The 19,597-nt window shown below is 38.5% G+C and overlaps 1 protein-coding gene across 2 annotated transcripts in view; it reads right to left on the reverse strand.

Annotated features, from left to right (window-relative positions):
- Positions 1-3,658: 3,658 nt before the first annotated feature.
- phf24 (PHD finger protein 24) overlaps positions 3,659-19,597 on the reverse strand; it is a 36,751-nt gene continuing 20,812 nt past the window's right edge. The window contains exons 4-9 of one of the 2 annotated variants that reach the window (XM_028600786.1): positions 17,304-17,382; positions 16,583-16,785; positions 14,330-14,496; positions 11,230-11,262; positions 7,539-7,616; positions 3,659-5,237 (exon numbers count right to left, since the gene is read on the reverse strand). In XM_028600786.1, coding sequence (XP_028456587.1) covers positions 5,141-5,237; positions 7,539-7,616; positions 11,230-11,262; positions 14,330-14,496; positions 16,583-16,785; positions 17,304-17,382 — 657 coding nt within the window. In that variant the 3' untranslated portion in view covers positions 3,659-5,140. The remainder of the gene's footprint in view (positions 5,238-7,538; positions 7,617-11,229; positions 11,263-14,329; positions 14,497-16,582; positions 16,786-17,303; positions 17,383-19,597) is intronic. The other variant, XM_028600787.1, reaches the window with a different exon arrangement.

Genomic DNA, 19,597 nt, shown 5'->3' on the forward strand with positions numbered 1-19,597 from the left:
ATTCCAAATTTACAGCAGAAACTAACATGTTTCTGTACAGGGTGAATTTTTTTTTTTTATAACTCGCATGTTCAAATTATATTAAGGCTTAAAGCCATGCACTATAACCATCTACACAAGATAAGGAATTTTATTTTAACCAAGTATCCTGTAGCATAAATGTCTGACATTTGTAGCACAGCAAACTGCTTGAAAATCGATTGGGAATTCAGCGAGAAATTATGATTTTATGCATGGAGGAGTCGCTTGTACATCCCGATATGGCGTATCGCTTCAATTAAAATGGCTGCGGCCAATGAGGTGTGTATGTGTGTGTGTGTGTATATATATATAAATATATATATATATATATATATATATATATATATATATATATATATATATATATATATATATATGGGAACCAGAGGCATTCTAGTCTGGATCAACAGTTCATTAACTCAGTTAGTTTTGGGAAACAACAAAAACATTTTGAGCTAGCAAGCTACACGCTGAAAATTTGGATCGTGCAACAAGGCAGGCCCGCTTGGTTCTTTCAGGGAATGATTGTAAAGATTTACAACAAATATGTTTACGCCATTTACTAAACTGGGACATTTAGGGACCGATTGGCAGGGATTTTCTACAAAATGCACACCGTGACGCTGGTAGGAGCAAATTACGTTGAAGCAGCAGGTTGAACAGGCTTTGAATGGTAGACATTGGCTTTTAGTATCCTGGCTTTGGGCTAATCTAAACAATATTGCTGATGCTCGGTAGATGGGTACCAATGATGTTCTGGTCTGTTTTAATCACCCTCTGCAGAGCCATCCGGTCTTGGGCCATGCACATCCCTTGCCAGTGGGTTGTGCCAGTTTGCCAGTTTCCAGTCACATGCCATGTTTCCAGTCAAAATGCTTTCTATTGCTCCTCTAGAAAAGTTAACTAACTTGGCACAGGGATTTTGCCTTCTTAAGTTTTCTTAAGAAGTTAAGCCATTGCATGGGCTTCTCATTCCTCATGATGACAGAGGTTACTGTCAACTAAAAGTAAGCCAGATTTTATCAGCTTTAACCTCATGTTAACCCTCTAACTCTGTGAATTGGTTGAAAACACTATCTCTAATTGACTTTGTAATGTTTCCAGTTGCTATGTTTTAAAACAAGAACCCTCTTAAAGAGTCTTAAATATACGTATGATGGCAAAATACGTCATACATGGCGTGCTGTGGCATATGGGCAGCCCACCCAGGTGCAAAACCACAGACAATTGCTGCCCAAGGGATGGTTTTAGGGAACAATCAAGTGTCTTTGTGGCCATTTGCCTCTATATTTTCTGCCTGTTTGACTGATTGTATATCTGGCTGTAACTTTTGCAAAATAAGTTTCAAACCTCAGTTGGACTTAAAATAAAATATAAAAAATAATTAGTGTGAAAAGCATCCCTGTATACCTTTTCACATGCCCTGTTTGCCTAGATTTCCTACAGCAATCACTGTCAACAGGTCACCTGTGCCTCGCTAGGCACAGGGTGGAGTCATCAATCAGTTGGTTTATTTCTAATTTAATCAAAGAGATATGAAATGAAATAGGTTTTCCTTTTGTTTATATGCTTGCCTATGCAAATAATAACCTTGGTGATGTTTTCTAAATTTTCATTTTCATTTTCTTTTTTTTAATAGTGTTATTGTGGTCAATTGGCAATCTGGGCTGAAAAAGCAGGGGAGGGCCCAGTAGTCTCTTCATCTTTCTGTGTGACCAGACACTGTTGGCTGAGAGTGGGAGGCATAACATTCATCACAGGGGGAAGAGTTTATTATTAGTTGTTCATCTTGAAATATTGTTGGCATTTAAATGTTTGCTATGTTCCTGTTGGGATCAGGTTTAAGTGGAAATGTCTTCTGGTTTATCTAATCTCCACGCATTGGTAAAGTCCAATTAGGTAATCCCCATGCAGTGGTTTAGTCCAATAAAGGTGGAGCCAGGAGGGGTATATAAAACCACTTAGGCGCTGACTGTGAGAGAGATCCACAAAATGGTCATTGTGGGATTGGGTTATTTATTCCAGAATTTAATAAAAGAGATGGATATAGGTTACATTTTTTTCTTTCTGTATACTCTTTTGAGATGACTGGGATAATAACAGCTCTAAGGTGGATTGAAGAGGTTAAGCCAGTGAGAGCTGTGATCTGTAAAGATTCCATCGCAGCTATTCATAGCCTAGATACAGGTCACTCATCAAGAGAAGAGAGTTGATGATAGAAATTAAACATTTATTATTGCATTTTAGGAACCTTGGAATCAATATTCAGTTTTGTTGGGTTCCAACTCATATAGGTATTACTAGAAACGAAGAGGCTGATAAAATTGCAAAAAAGATGCTGGAAAACAAATATATAGGAATTAATGTTCCACTGGGGAAGGGTGAAGCTAAATCTATAATTAAGTCTGAAAGTATGCAAAGATGGCAAACTGAATGGGAGGCAGAGGTTAATGCTAAACACTATCATAAATCACAGAAGACTGTGATCGGGAAAAGGGTTACTTCGCTGAGTTTATACAGACGGGAAGAAGTGATATATACCAGACTTAGATTAGGTCACACAGGATTGAATGCTACCTTACAAATAATAGGTTCTGGCAATGGCTTATGCATAGAATGTCAAGACAAAGAAGATGTAGAACATGTACTTTTTGTATGTAAGAATTATAAAGATAGTAGAATACACTGGCAGGAAATGGACGGAACAAATGCAATACATGATATACTTGAAGAACAGGGTATGACAAGGGAAAGACTTGAAGCTTTATTTGTTTTTCTTCAGAGTACTGGTTTAGTGAAAAGAATATAGTTTTTTTTTATGTTTTGTTTGTTTATTTCTTTTGAATTAATTCAAACCTAGACTCTATGACGTTTCTATGAAGTTCATGGTATACACTCCTGTACAGTTGGTGGTGGTATAATACAAAAGTAGTAATCTGCCATAAGAAGAAGAAGAAGAAGAAGACTGTGAGAGAGTTGTTGTTGGGAGCAACTTTCTGTGAGGCTATGTTAGTTCAGTGTTAGCAGTTAATTTGCTCTGTGTTTATTTTTTGGTCTTCTCTGTTCCATTGTGATTTTTTGGTTTTTAACCCTTAGGTTAAAAAGGGTTAATTCAACATCTGATTTTTTTTTTTATACTCACTCCAGTGCCAGGCAGTCACACTAAATCCCCTCATTCTTGTAGAATTACTGCCAGTGATGCTACAAATAGCATTTTCATTATTAAAGAAAACATCATGGTCATTTAATTATACTGAACAGAAACAGACTTTGGTTTCCATATGACTACAATGCTAAGCAGCCCCATGGTACAATAACAGTAGTGGACATAGCAAGTTCCACTTTCACATGATAGCAAACAAATAAGGAAGAAGATATGTGGGACAGGTGACAAAAACTGAAAGATAATAGTCTAAATACACAATTTTCGTCTTTAGTATCTTAGAAATGTATGCAAATCATATGTAGGAAAATACTGGACTTCAATTTCATGTGTCCAAGTTAATGATCCATACACATTGTAATTAGCCCTTAAATGGAACGTCAATTTGATAATTATATATATATGTAAGATTACACACAGTTTTACATAATTTATCAGGAAATTATTCTTATTAATATTGTGATATCCCTATGGTACATTTTTTTTGTTAGCATTCACGTTTAAAAAAAGGTGAAAAGACAAGATTCTTGAGGAGAGTAAATGCCATGCATTTATTTCAGCACTTTGACATATCCCTCAGACAAATCAAGATTGATGTCATAACCATACTTTTTTCGCTAAGAGGACCTGGCATTACATGGCATAAACACTACATGAAGTTTTACATGTTACAGTATGTTTCCAGTGCTTCTATGGGCAGTAGTATGTGCAGTAATTTAAATTGTTGTATAATCTGTAACATTATAGAATTCCCACCACATTTTCCACAACAATATTTTAAACAGTGCTTCTGCATATTGACAAAGGACAAATGTTTGCACCAGAGCTCCCATTGTCTTCCAGTATTTCATTACAGTGATTATGTCACACAGTAGTCCATCCACATCTCATTCCCACAGTGGAAATAATGACCGTAGAACAGGAGGGCAGATGTTTCCACATTGTCAAAGTGCAGCTCTGAGCACAACAGGAACAACATGTACTATATGGCAGTATATGTGCGTCTTTTACTGGGTTAGCTTTCATCAACGTTCACATCCTTTTTCACGGTTAGTACTTCAGAAGAACATAGACTCTTGGATGAGACTGGGGAAAACAGAGGATACATAAGAGGATACAGGAATAAATACAGCATTTTAATGCATGATAATAATTTATACTGGCATGAATAGCACTTCTTCTCATATAATATTATGTACGCAGATAGCTTTGATTCCCGTTTGGTATACGTTCTGATAATGGTTGCAGAATTCTACCCACTCGTCAAACAGTACCAGTAATGAATTTGAATTTGCGTGTGCCTCTGTGTACTGTGATTAACAATTTTGATGGCGAATAACACAATCCCATTACAGTAGCATGGAATTATTATTAGGACATGATGAGGCCCAACGGAATGAAAACTTGAAAGATTAACAGCATGTCACACTAATGTACCCGCATGGAGAGGTGTGTTATGCAGCTGGAGGGCCATACAGTGTGTGGTGTCTTGTCATTTCGTAGAGTGTAACCATCCTAGGAGCTTGTCTGATTGTTTGGATGATCGCTATACTAAGTTTCAGAATTATCACTGACTGAGTCGTGGGTGGGTAGTTGTCTTCCTTTGTGCTGCCTTTCACATTTGTTGGAAGCCGTCAAGTTTTTGGGAGTCGGGACCTGTGACAGCTGCTGTCACTTGCGTCGTCGGTGTGTCAATCAGTGCGCGTGTGTGTGTTTGTGTGCGTGTTGTCAAGTGTTGTGGTATTGTGGTGACGCAGAGGAGAGATTCTGTCGATAGCTTGATCTGCTGTCTCTCACTGCTTCATCCAGTTCGCTAAGTTGCCTTCCACATGTCATCATGTCACCACGTCTTTCTTCCTCCGCTCATCTGTAGACCATAGGGTTCTCTCTCTCTCTCTCTCTCTCTCTCTCTCTCTCTCTCTCTCTCTCTGCTGGGATGCAGTGGAGGATCCTGGACTATAGAGGCAGACGGATGTGCATGGCAGAACTATTGGCCCGCGCAGCCAAAATGTAGATGGCACTCTCCTTTAAAAAGTCTGCCCAGGTCACTGGCCTGTTGAATAAAGAGAGGTTTTTGTATTTAATAATAAAAAAAAAAAACACAGTTTGCAATCATTTGTTTTCAATGAATGACTAAAATTAGTGGTCTGGATAAGGTTAAGCCGTCTACACAAGATCCGTGGCAAAACCGCGAGGTAGGGCGCAGAGCAAAGAGGCGCAGCGCAGCGCAGTAACATTCTGGAATTGGTTGCGCCTTGAAAGGTCAGTGGCAACGAGGTCAAAGTTGAAATAATTTGAACTTTAAAAGCCAAGGGTAGTGCTGCGCCTAGTTGGGCGGCAACGCTCTCCCCCAATAGAAAAACAATGGAACGGCCAGCGCAGAGCAGTTTTACCGCAGATCATGTGTAGGTGGCTTTAGGGTCATGAATCATAAGCCACTAAACACAAGAAATAGATCTTAGCCAAATCCTGATGTATCTTATTTATGTGTGTCATAGAGCTCAAGTTTTGCCCAAAAAAACTATTAAAAACACATCAATGAGCTGCACTGTTGCACTCTGTGACCTGTCCCTTCATTACAATGAACATGGGCACTGTAGTTTATTTTGAGTCAATCCTACAAAGCCAAAGATACTCACTATAGTGCGGCAAATGTGTATTTATCCACGGGTAGAAATAGTCCCCGACAAATGCATTGTTCACTCATGTTAGAGTATTTGCCAAAACCCATAGTGCCCAGCTGTTTTCACAATGTACACTTGAGTTACAACCACTTCCTCATTCATCGCTAAACACTCAAAATGGCTACCCACACTGTTTGACTTTAATTATTAATGAATTATTCAAAATGAGAGTAAATAAATGTGACCCATTTTTAAACATTCATTATTTCTGTCTTCATAGGAGCAAATGGTCCATTCAACATGGTATGAAAGTTGGAAAATACTGAGATGGACTAACAGATTGTTGGGTTTTTTTTCATGGATTTTTTTGACAATCAGAAAAACAGAATTACACCAGCTTTTTCTTCACCACCATAAAAAATGTAATTTTGATCTTTATTTTTGGTCTCGCTCATGATAACCACACTAAATATGAGCATGTGAAGGTGTTACCCCACACAGCATACACCACTGTACGTAAGGGATAAACGTAGAGCGAGCTGCTCGTTATTGCGAATTAAAACCCCAACAAGGTGTCTTGAATCAGTCTGAAGTGTCCCGCTTTGACACTGCTTATTACACGGCTACTCATACAGAGGTCACCCATCAGGACTGTTAACTTTACATGATGAGCCACGGAAGCCAGGTCGCCCTGGTGAGTGAGCTAAAAATGGAGCTAACTAATGCTCTGCTTGCACGGTTGCCATTAGCGCTGTTAGCGATCCCTGTTTCCTCCACTCTCTCTCTCTCTCCCTTTGTGATCCTCTGATCAGTAGTATTAGCTCTGTATGAGCACAAATATTGATTTAAAAACAATTTTATTGATTTTAAAAATGGTCCTCCAGAGTCCGTGATCCGAATTCCGTCCATGGCAATGGCCTGTTATAGAGAAATAACAGACCGTAGAATGCCCTGATTGACCAATTAGAACTGAGTATTCAACCAAGCTGCATAATAAAATTCCGTAACCATGCAGTAAAACATGATTTGGTAATATCATTTGAATAGGTATCTGGCCTCTGCTCTGCTGTAATTTGCCTCATGCTGCTTTGGAAATTCATTTATGAAACTAATTTTTTTTTGTCAAACATGTTGTCTGCATGTTCTGATAATTAGCATTCAACTTAATATGACTCTCTTGTGTAGCTCTCTTTTTAATTGTGGCTCCCTGTAGTCACTACCTCAATGCTGATGCATGAGCTGCAATTATTGAAAAATGTTCTAATGTGGCATGAAGAAAAGTCTCAAAAGTCATGTTATGCCAAATAGGATTTGTCATCATTATCTGGGGACAGTTAGAAAGTGAGTTTCAGGTCACTTAAAGGGGCAGCGAAGCATGAACCAGGAAAGCCGTTTCCGTCCACGCTGCAGTCTTCTCGGTTGTTTCACTCAAAATGAATCCTTCTTTTGCTGCCCACAAAATGATTCCTGTATTTGCACAGCGGGGACCGCTGCAGGGACACGAAAGCCATACGGTGGGAAAAGGCTTATTCTAATAGGGTTAATAAGTTTATGTTAATTTCACTGCTGAAGGGAGTTTGTCGGCCTTTAAAGTCCTTTAGAAGCAAGAGCATGTGAGAGGAGAGCTTCAACAAATTGATGTCTAATGCAAGGCTGTACTATTGTAAGGAATTTCTAACAATTTATTTCCCCGCCTCACACACATTCACTAAAAATATGAGAGGACAAACCTGCTGTCTTCAGTCTTGCTCCTTTCACTGCCAGAGCTGGCTGGGCTGCTCTCGCATATGGGGCCAACATGACTTATACTGTACCAAAGGACAGACAAGTATGAGTTAGATAGTAGAATACATCAAAGGTCAATGAAAGGATAAGACATTCCATTGTGCTGTAAAAAGAGAGAAACAAGGGAATTTATAAAAAAGAAAAATGCGCCCTAAATTGTTTCATCTTCTCAACTTTTTGAACAAAGGAGAACCCATGATGATATCCCTGGGAAACGAGGACATTTTCTGATCCACAGCTGTAATTTCTGCATACATATAAAACTCATTTGGTTGGAATATTGGTTAGCCCACAGTTAGTCAGTATGTCATTGTATTTAGACAAATCTGACGTCATATGAAGAGGCAGAAGCCGCCACTTGTGAACCTGTGTATTACATTGTGTAATGTTTGTGAAGGATTCAAGTTTCAAGGATTGTACTTTCTAAGTGCTACGAAATATGTCCAAGGGATCATGTGAAAGGTACAGTCACCAGATGGCTTAAAAATCCAGTTTTAACAGACGGCAAGAATTCTTTTTTGGACTGTGCTGTTATCAGCTGCTCCAACAGTAAACTTCAACTTGGTAAAATTTGGAAAGTCCCAATCTCTGCTCCATAAAATTAATTTACCTCTCATGAATATCCATAACATCCTCATGCTTCTATCGCATTGTGAGCGCCATGCCGACAAGGGATGGACCAGGAACCACACAGTGTAGAGAGGGGCACATAACACGTGAGCCACCACCCTGCTGATCTGATACAGTATGTGTTTGATTTTTATTACATGGTGCATTTCTTCAGAATAGAATGCAAGGAATGACAGTAATTCCTGGTAAAGTTAAATGCAGTTAGCTACTCCAACCACAATACTTCATTTCCAGACTGTGGAGATATGACAGAAGAGGTACCATTATTCTTCTGACCGGTTTCTGTCATAACAATGTTTTCAGCTCCACTCTGGCACTGCAGTAATGGCTGCAGTGCTTGAGAGTGCAAAACATAAATCAGCCAACGGATTAATTTATAGGCCTAAAAGTGTCATGAGATGACATCACTGTCGTCCGCCTTAAATAAACTAACAATTGTTGTTTTTTAATCATGAATTCATCTTTTGATTGTTTTTCATGTATTATTGCAACACATTATCACTCCCAACATACGGCTACTTGGTCAGGACCCCTTAGCCGCTTGTTTCAATGCTCTGAATACCCCTTTGGGGTAATTTATCAACGTGCACGGTATGGTTAGGTTTGGTCAACAAAACTACTTGGGTACGTTTTAGGAACAGATCGTAGTTTGGGTTAAAATATGTTTGTAGCGTAACTTACGTACATGCTAGTAAAGTGTTATGTACGTAATTTATCTAAAATAAGTCAACATTAATAGCGGAAGAAAGTCCTGTGTTTGTTTTACCCATCCTTCCACCCCATCCTCCCCTACACTCACTTTGTCACTTTTTATTACTATTCTCCCTACGTGGACTATGTCGCTCTTTGTACTACGTCATCTCACAGCGCCCTGGTCACTTTTCCTGAAGTTACGGATCTGATTTGCTGACTTCCCTTAACTACCTTCTCTAACATGCCAGAGGCTGTTCACCTTGGAGACCTGTAGGGTGCCTTGTGTGTCGGTATCAGACGCTGAGGGCCACTGTCCACGCTGCCGTATTTGGTGAGTTGGGAGTGAGAACGGGTTGATAATTGATCTAGGCTATATAGTATATAAAATGTGAGAAAAGCCCATTACAGTTCGCCAGAGGTCATGAGGTAACATCTTCAAACAACTTGTTTTGTCCACCAACGTTCTGAAAGTCCAAGACAATCATCTCACTATCATAAAACGGAGAAAAGCATTACTTTAGGATACTGACTTTACTGTCCAAAATCAGTGTGATATTAGTGCAATGTAAATTCTGAAAAAAAACTTTACTTTTTAAGGACAAACTACTAGCTTTTCTTCCTCAGCAGATATAGTGTGTTCCATTTACACTAATAGAAAGCTAGAAAGTGGACCTAAAGTTTATATTTTTAGTTTAAACTACTATATATATATATATATATATATATATATATATACCGGTCAAAAGTTTGGGGTCACTTAGAAATTTCCATTCCACTCCATTCCAGACACAATACCTGCTGAGATCAGTTGTATTGTTTTTTTTAACCAGGGCAGCAGTTTTCAGATTACATTATTTGCTTACATAATTGCAAAAGGGTTCTCGACTGTTGTAGAAAGAAGTGGCTGAAGAAACACTTGAAATTCATGCTTTTTGGTCTAAACGTCATACCCAAATTAAAAGTGGTACAGCTCCCATATACTTTGACACTCAGGGGTGTGCCTGATATCATTGGAAAGGTGATTGATGTAGGTTTGTTTGTGTATTTGAGAAGTGTTGTATTTTGTAGTTTTTTGGCTTTTTTATTTGCACTTTTCAAATAAAAATAAAAAAACGCACAGACATATTTGTAGTCTTACAATAAGACTAATAATTTTTGAGTCTTTTAGCTTCTGAATTTTTTTCTGTAGTAAGATGAGACGTGGCTAATGCTGTGTTGTCTGTCACCTGTCAGATGTGTTTACAGCAGTGTATTTTAATAATTTTACAGATTTATAACTTAATTTTATAACTAAAAAATCTCCATTCTAGCCTCTGTAACTCTGTGTCAGTAAGGCCTAGAATCACCCTGACACAACTTGAGTGTTTCCTTTCCAATGATATCAGGCACACCCTAAGTGTCAAAGTATATGCGAGCTGTACCACTTTTAATTTGGGTATGACGTTTAGACCAAAAAGCATGGAATTTCAAGCATTTCTTCAGCCACTTCTGTCTACAACAGTCGAGAACCATTTTGCAATTATGTAAGCACATAATGTAATCTGAAAACTGCTGCCCTGATTAAAAAAAACAATGCAACTGATCTCTGCTGGTATTCTGTCTGGAATGGAAATTTCTAAGTGACCCCAAACTTTTGACCAGTAGTGTGTATATGTATATATATATATATATATATATATATATATATATATATATATATATATATATATATATATCTCATGAGTCATGAGTTTTTGATCTTTCAGAGTCAGACAGAATCTCTTTTGATGAACCTTCTGAATGATGTTCTCACTGAAAAATTTGTTTTCACTCTCACACTGTAGCTTGTGGAGGTCTATGATCCAGTGATCAAAGGGTGAAACGTTTTCTAACTAATTTTTGTTTTATTTGCTTTTCATTGAGCATGCGAATGAGGTTGCATTTTGGTGTATGGTGGTGATGTGTGGACCTGATGTGCACACTCACACCCCTTTGGTCCACAGTGTCCTCTTACATTGATAAGTGAGGATTATAAAGTGAAGCTCCCCTAAAGGCTTTCTATTTGATCCCTATGTTTAGAGGAATCTTCTCCATGCAAGACCTACATAATCATATGAAGGGCTCACATTCAAGGATGCGTGTCTCTGGTTGCTGTATGTTTGAAAAAAGTTCCAGTTTGCAGTTAAGAGGCTTCTCTCTCTTTTTTTTTAAGAGCGAGGGTTAAACTACGAATGAAATCTAAATCAAGGGGTTGTCTGAGAATACTTGCAGAGTGCTCAAGGGTTTTGAAGTGAGGAAAACGAGGCAAGCCATGCAGTGCTGAGTCACACTCACCCACAATACAAAGGAGAGCAGAGTCCCACGAGTCTGTGGTGAATGGCGCATGTTGAATAGGTGAGAGGGATGAAATGGTACAGCATAGGAGATTTGACAGCACAAGGTTATAAGCAGTAACAAGCACATGCACACATACACATACAGTGAAAAGTACATCTATGCCAGTACAAATAGCATTTACTTTACAAATGCATTAGTACAACTGCTTTAGTAGTAACATAACAATTTCAAAGGAGTCATTCTACATAATCAGTACTTTTAATTTTAATGTTTGAGTACATTTTTAGGATACTACTTATGTACTATTACACAATGCAGGATTTGTAATGGAGTACTTCTACATTGTGACATTGCTACTTTTACACAAGTGAAGGATCTGAATACTTTTTAAACCACTGACACACAAACAAACACACACACATACACACACACACACACACACACACGCAAACAGAGTGACTACAAACAAATAAAAACCTCATCAGAGCCAATCAGAGCCTAAACTGTTAAAGGTGCAGGGATATATATATATATATATATATATAAATTTCCCATGTATTGTGCAATATTGCATTTTCTGCTATAAATAATAGTAACCATCAAGTAGAGACTACAAGGCATGGACACCATAAAAACAGCAGCTGTACAATGCAATCCAGTACAATAATCATCCAGTAAAGACAGCGTTTCTGAAGGTAATGATCTTCAATTTTTGAGAAGACTTTGTCAGAAAGGCGATTCAACTCTCTGCTCATTTTCCCGGCTGTGCTTTGTGGTGGAGTTGCACCGGATTGCATGATATTGTGAAAAGTATCTAATATTGTGTCTCTCCTTTGATCTAGAAGGAACACAAAGGTTGTATTTGTTGCAGGGTTGCTGTATTGGATTTGCCCTATAATTTACATAGGTTTCAGTTATTGTGTCCAGACCCTATAGACATTTCGGATCCGAGCCAAACAAAGCGCAAACAGCTATGCATTGAGTCTCCTTCAAAAGTCTTCAAAAGAACACAGTTCAAGTAAGTTTCAAGCAAAAGCAACCAGCTTCATAATTCTAATACATGACAATTTAATAATAGCAGGATACTCAGCATCAAAGCGGTGGATAACTAAGTGCCTGCTAAAGACATGAGTGGCAGCACAGAATACATTATTATGTGAAACACATTAGTTTGGAGCCTTTAATATGAGAGGAAGAACTGGCTGCATTAACTTTTCAATTTTTTTCTTTTGATATAGACATGATTTATATGTTTGATTTTGCTCATTGCAAGTCCCTTTTGCAATTTCTCTTGTCGCGCTTGTGTGAGCATTCATTGCATTCTGCACTGGAGATGTGCCAGTGGAAAAGCAAGGCCTTCAATTCTTCAGTGATCGGTCTCAGCAGAGAGCTCCTCTGCAGAGGGACAGAGAAACATTATTCCGCCCCATGTCTTGTTACAGCGCAGAGCGAGACCGAGGTAAACAATAAGTCCAGTTTGTGCTGCATTACCTTGGGGCAATTGTAGTCAAAGCAGATACCTGACGGTTCATAGCTGTGGGTTTTGCTTTGGTACTTATGGTACCGTGGTACAAGAATACCTGTAATAGCTGTTTTAAAGTTTACAGCATCTCCAACGGCTGGAGCAAATGAGCCCTGCAACCTCGCAGATTGTCTTGATTGAGATGACATTTCAAAAGCTACTGTTTGCCTGGATGCCTTATTGACAGACAGTGCACATTACCCCCTTCATCGGAGGTCAGAACACCTTGGCGAAAAACACTTAGTTGATTAGGTTCAGGTTGTGATTTAAGGCCTTTCTCCTTAATATATAAGATAATAAGATAATTTGTCAGTGAAGAGTGGCAGTGGATGCATTAACATTTCATCTTAGCAATACGTTAATGAAACAGTAACTGCAGTAACTAATTAGTGAACATAACATTATAACAATCATAACATTGTTTTTGGTTGGTATTATCTCTTGAAGAAAATATGTGGCTCTTATTCTGCTAAATCCTTCACTATGTTCACTAGCTAGTAACTAATGGTTTGCAGTGTGGCCGAAAACGACGCTATAAGAGAGGTAAGACTGAAACAAAACTGTAAATTTGCAGCCAGACAGCTAAACAAAGAGGTCAAACTCACTACAAAGCTCTATAAAGCTGAGGGGAGCTGCAGTGATAATTCTGTTCATCACTACAAGTAACCCCTTTCACACCCCCAAAATATAGAAGGAAGATACATGAAAACCAAACAGCAACAAATATAAAATAACTACATTAATTTGTTTAATTATTGCTAGTAGTTTCTTGGAAGTAGAAATAGTATTGTTTATAAAACAGAAATGAATGTAAATGATGCAGATGCATGCAAAAATGTAGTGCAAATGTAGCTCTATTATACGATGTTTTGATTTGGTGCTATTTTGTAAGCCTAACACCGAAAACACACCAAGCTAAGTACATGTTTTCTGCAACCAGAAGGAGTTTTACTGTCTTTCAAGCGAAAAGCAATTATTTGTCAACATAAGTCAACATGTCGCAGGAGTCACAGGACTTTGTTATTGATTGGTTGTGGGTATTTTCTGGCCGCACTCGCCGCTAAAAGTTAAACTATCCCCAACTTTTAGTTTGGCCACACAAGTTCAATTAGGTTTGCAGCCCATGTTTTGGGTGGAACTGACACTAAAGTTTTCCATTGTCCATCACTGATGCTGTAAACAGAAGATTGTCTCAACTGATTTTTCATTTGATATTTTGGGCAAGTAAGGATGTGTGTCATCTGCAAAGCATTTAAAATGGACACAGTTATGTGAAGACTATGTCCACCAGTGGAAGAATATGTAATGAGGAAAGAACACAGCTTGTTATCGTTCTTCCAGTCTTCATTTTGACTGTCTCTACTCCATAAGCAGCCAAACCTTTGCCAGCTGCAGTTTGCATACAGAAGAGATCCTTACTTCCCAAACTCCCACCATACTTGAACATTGACATGGGCCTTTGATCTTAGTCTAGACTTGAAATACTTTCTAAAAGTATTCAAAATAATGTTCTAGGTTTAAGTTACTATGTACTGTATGTACTATGCTTTACTGACCCTCTACTGGTGCGCTCACCTCACATTGCAAGACTGCGAGTCTTTGCTGAGCTTGTGGAACCAAGACTGCTGGGCCTGGCGACATTCTGCTTTTGTGATCACGCCGTCTTTATCCAGGTCCAGACCCAGGAACACTGACCGTGCGTTGTTTCTCTCCTTGGCAGTCAGCAGACGCACCATTGAGTTCTAAAACAAATTAAAATCCAAAGAGATTAGTTGGCCTGGATCTATTAATTTGCTTCCTCTTTTATGCATGTGATTGTTGTAATTTAGGGGCATGGAAATTGTATTTTAGGGCTGATTTCTTTGGCCTTAATCATTCTCAATCACATTAGCACTATCTGACATAATCTGCTAGCACTGCTTTACCCCGTGTTACCCCACAGTCACATAGTCCACAAATTGCCAATTGAATCTCACAAGCTAAAAAAACTGCTGTGACAATAAAAATGAGTCATTCAGGCAGGTGGATGCAAGCTATTTTTGTTGCATTTCCCTCCGATCCTTACTATCAAAACTAACTTCAACATAAAGCAGTCTCTGACCTGTGTTCCTGCATTCTCTACAAGGCTGATTATTATAGACAGTATTTAGACTGACCGGAGGATAGTATGCCTTTGCCAGACACTTGCACAGAGAAACATTATTCCGCCCCATGTCTTGTTACAGCGCAGAGCGAGACCGAGGTAAAGAATAAGTCCAGTTTGTGCTGCATTACCTTGGGGCAATTGTAGTCAAAGCAGATACCTGACGGTTCATACAGTAGCTGTGGGTTTTGCTTTGGTACTTATGGTACCGTGGTACAAGAATACTTGTAATAGCTGTTTTAAAGTTTACAGCATCTCCAACAGCTGGAGCAAATGAGCCCTGCAACCTCGCAGCTTGTCTTGATTGAGATGACATTTCAAAAGCTACTGTTTGCCTGGATGCCTTATTGACAGACAGTGCACATTACCCCCTTCATTGGAGGTCAGAACACTTTGCCGAAAAACACTTAGTTGATAAGGTTCAGGTTGTGATTTACACCAACTATGCTTGAAGATTACGATTGCTCATCTCTGCCCCAGTAAATGAAAGAATGTATACACCATTACTTTGGCTATGACTGACTGCAAGACAAGTCTCTTTTTAAAGAGTAAGATAATCATAACCTTCTCATCACTCTAGTTGCTCTATATCACAAAGTGAATTAAAGAATATACAGCTTGAGTTATACCATGGCCATGGAAAATTCTGGACTGGATTTGGTTGGAAGGTGTGGATTAATAGGGTGAAGTAGAGAAGACTAGAGAGAAAATGCAACGTCATCTCTGCCTGAAAGAAGATTTTAATAAAATTATGTAGCAGGATGCAGTTCTCTTTTTTTGTAGGTTGAGCATGGTCACGATTTGAGAGCGTCTGAAATTCCATACTAACATGCAATTTAATAGGTTAAAATACAGCAGTATATGATTACTTAGTAGGTACTAAAACCTTAGTATGAAATCAATAGTACGAGAATTGCAAACCATTTCTGCAGAAATATTAAATTATGCAATGTTGTAGTAACAATGTTCATAACAGAAAAACGCACAGTGACCAAGGTAGCTCTGTAACATCAACAATGCTTTAATACATTTTTGATTTTGTCACCTGACTAGTCGCTTACCATTTCCATTAATTTGTCCAGTAATGTCAGTAGAGCTGAGGTTGGCACTGGTTACCATGGTAAAGCTTCTCCAACCGGCAAAGATGATCTTAGGAAGTGACTTGGTAATTACAGCTCAGTGCATCCGAAAAAGGTATCTACTACTGTTTATTCACACCAAAGTATATTGAATGATAGTACACATATTGAGTATGTAGTGCATAGTATGCATAGTATAGTATCGGACGCAGCCCTGGCTCTGTCTTGTGAACTTCTTCCTGTTTAGCTTGATGTTGTCTAGCAACACAGAACGCAAGATATTAACGATTCAAGAACTGTATTTCGTGGTGTTTAAAACGAAAAAGTGATTACAATTATTTTAAAAAATGGCCGAAAAAGGATTTTCAATTTGATTACACATGGTATTTTGTTAGCAAAGGGTGTAAGCAGGATAATGCCCTCCAAGTTTGTTCCATGTTTATGATGTGTGATTCTTTACTCTTGCTGTACAAACTAGTGAGGAGGATATTTAAGGATATTTTTTAGGGCGCCATTGGATACCCTAGCCAATTCTGGGAGTTTACAAGTTGTTTTATAATTATGTTTTGAATATATTCAACTTGTTTCCTCATTTTAATACTTTACCTCCGTGCGAAACTTCCTCAAGACGGCCATAGACTCAAAGTAAAGGAAGTCCGACCATTCAATGTGACCCTTCTTCTCAGGATCCAGCGCTGCAAACTGGGCGAGGACTTCCTCCTCTTGCTCATCAGTGAGGTCCTTATCAAACTGCTGCTTGGATACAAAGTGGCGGTACTGCAGCAGCTCATCTGACACCAGGCATGACTCTGCAGCAAGGAACAATTCATGACATCAGACCTAATTAGTGACCGAGCAGGCTTCCCGATGTAATTAACTTATTGTGACTCATTCTCTACAAAAGGCAGGACTACTTTCCACTGTTTGCCCTACATTTAAGCTGCAGAATAATATCACATCTGGAAGTAGACAGTGGTGAGGGCAAATAATGTGATACCTCTGAAAATGATATAATGATATAAGATATAAGGAAGAAAACAGTGTATGCAGTACACATTGTTTTTTTTCCACAAAACCTTTTTTCAAAATACATATAGTATGGTCTAGATTAAAAACAAACAAAACTGACAAAGTACTACTACTACTTTAATTTTTATTATAATTTAATGTGGAGAATTATGGAAATATAAAATCAAGACTCTACAGAGATTCTACGGCCAACATTACCATCCTTAAACCTATATTAGACATCCCCTAACTGCCAAATGTTTAATGAAATGGACAGTATTATCAAAACTTATTTTTTAACCTTGATCTGGTGACTCACCTGGGATGATCTTGCACTGCTTAAAGGTCTCCAGAAGGCTGTACATCTCTTCCTCTGTTAGTAGTAGATTCAGATTATCCTGCAGAGAATGGTGAGATGAGGGCAGAGAATTACACTTTATAAAAAAGTGACGCTCTCACAATTTCTTTTATAGCCGAGTGGTACATTGCTGGATGTTTAATAATTGAGTGTGCTCTAATTACATGGACTTTGTCCCAGATGTGCCACCCTGCAATTAGCCGCACAAGCATACAAAGTGTTGGATTATGAAGTCATTCAAGCTACTAGTGTTTCCCAGGTGATTCACATGTGTGGCTCTATCTCTTACTAATGATACAATAATAAAGAATAATGAAGAGAGTGAAAGAAAGCTGGAAAGAAAAGAGAGCTTTCCAGTTGATTTCAATTGAAACAGTTACAGTAATTGCAAAGTGGCATGAGGCTAGATATTTCACAAACTTTCATAAAATGAAAAAGAAGTTTCGTTGCATGAAATATGCCATGTCATGCTAGTGAATAGTATGTTTCGCCTCTTCCAATTCAATCCAGAAGTAGTGTAAACTCATTCTACTTTAATGGCAAAGGGCACAGTTCAATTACCATGAATGAGAGCTTTGGTCTACTTAAAATACACAAAAACACAAATGTCAGTGAAATATGCAAGTATCTAAAAAATGTATACGGATAACAAACACATTTTTTTTACATTTAATCAGAGTTTTGGGAAATGAACACAATGAAAGACGTGTGTCACATGATTCATTTTTTTTAATCGCTGAATTTTTAGAGTTAATTGCGATTAGTCTGCTACAATGCTGACAGGTCTGCAGTTAGTTGCTAACCATTTCACAAGAGCTGAAGTTATTTGTTGGGATTTGGTTTCACCCGCACGTCGGCAAGTAGCACTCTCCAAAATAGTGCTTTGCCTGAGCCTGCTAGCATCAAACTGAGTCATTTAACTGTACTACTATGCTTAGCTCGTAGGTGGTAGCTCAAGCTTGACGTGCTTTGGTGATATTTTAATTCGGCTTTACACAATGTGCATATTGCTTTCGACCCATCCGGGAGTTTTGGAAAATAAAAAGCGCCATTCAGAATTGTGTTGCTGCTGTCTTTCTCCATCATGCCTGCAGCCTGCAGCAGCAGGATGTGTTACAAAGAAGTATGGCAAAGGGTCAAAATAGTAGCCTGTTAGGCATGACGCAAACCTGAGTGAAGTGAAAATAAATTAATAAATGGCTGCATGCGATTAATGCCATTAAAAAAAATGTACGCGTTATGCTCAACCCTTAATCGCATCGCGATTAATGTGTCATGCTGACAGCATCATTTGTGCGTGTATACATTTCTTCCCAGACATCAGCAAATCACAGGAGAAGCTGATTTAAATATTTATATTTGTATATTATTTATTAGATGGCATAATGAAACTTTAATGATGCATTTTGGATTACTGAGGTTCATCAATTACACTGCCCACTGCCCACCCTTAAAAAACTAATGAAAAAACACCCTCAAGCTCAGAAAGTAACCGCAGAATCAAAAAAAAGGTCAACCAACAAGTATTTAAAAATGATAATGTAACACTGAAATACCCCTGAAATAAATAAGATGAGTTCAAGGAGCTGGTTAAAACACTACTCAGACATAACTTGCCCTCGCCTCACACACTGCCTCATCAAGATCACAGTAACTGCCAACACCTTCCTTACCCCGCTGTCTGCAGTCTTTACAGATCAAGTGTGTACTACATGTGTAGCTAGCTATTCATTTACTAATATTTACTGCTTTGAATACTAACCAGTCCCTCGTGTAAATATCTGGGTGCTGCGAGTGGGGTGGTGCTGCTTAACTTAATATTTTAATGGATACGGGAATCTCGCTCATATGAAGAAACTCACTCTATTCTGCACGATTAACCTACACACACCCACCTCTATTGGCTATTTCAAAGTCAAGGAAATCTAAAAAAAGGAAACCCTGAACCAGAATAATAGACTCACGTACTGTCTGCAACACTGCAGCAGAGTGTAGGGATGCAGTTTGGGACGTGGCGTCCTTGCTCAATGTCAACAGAGTGGAACTATTAGTATAAAGTGCCTAAGCTGACTGAGAGCTATGCTGCCCTTCAAAGGCAAAAGGCCTTAACTTCGTTTTGGGGCAAAAATGAGTTGATGATATTTTTGCGACATTCAAGACATCCTTTATAATATGGATAGGTATCTTGAGTCGGTTGTTGTTTTTTCGAGAAAATAATGGGTTGTCTTAACAGTAACTTCTAAACCAAGGCAGAA

Source organism: Perca flavescens, chromosome 16 (assembly GCF_004354835.1).
Source record: "Perca flavescens isolate YP-PL-M2 chromosome 16, PFLA_1.0, whole genome shotgun sequence".
Taxonomy (NCBI): Eukaryota; Metazoa; Chordata; class Actinopteri; order Perciformes; family Percidae; genus Perca; species Perca flavescens.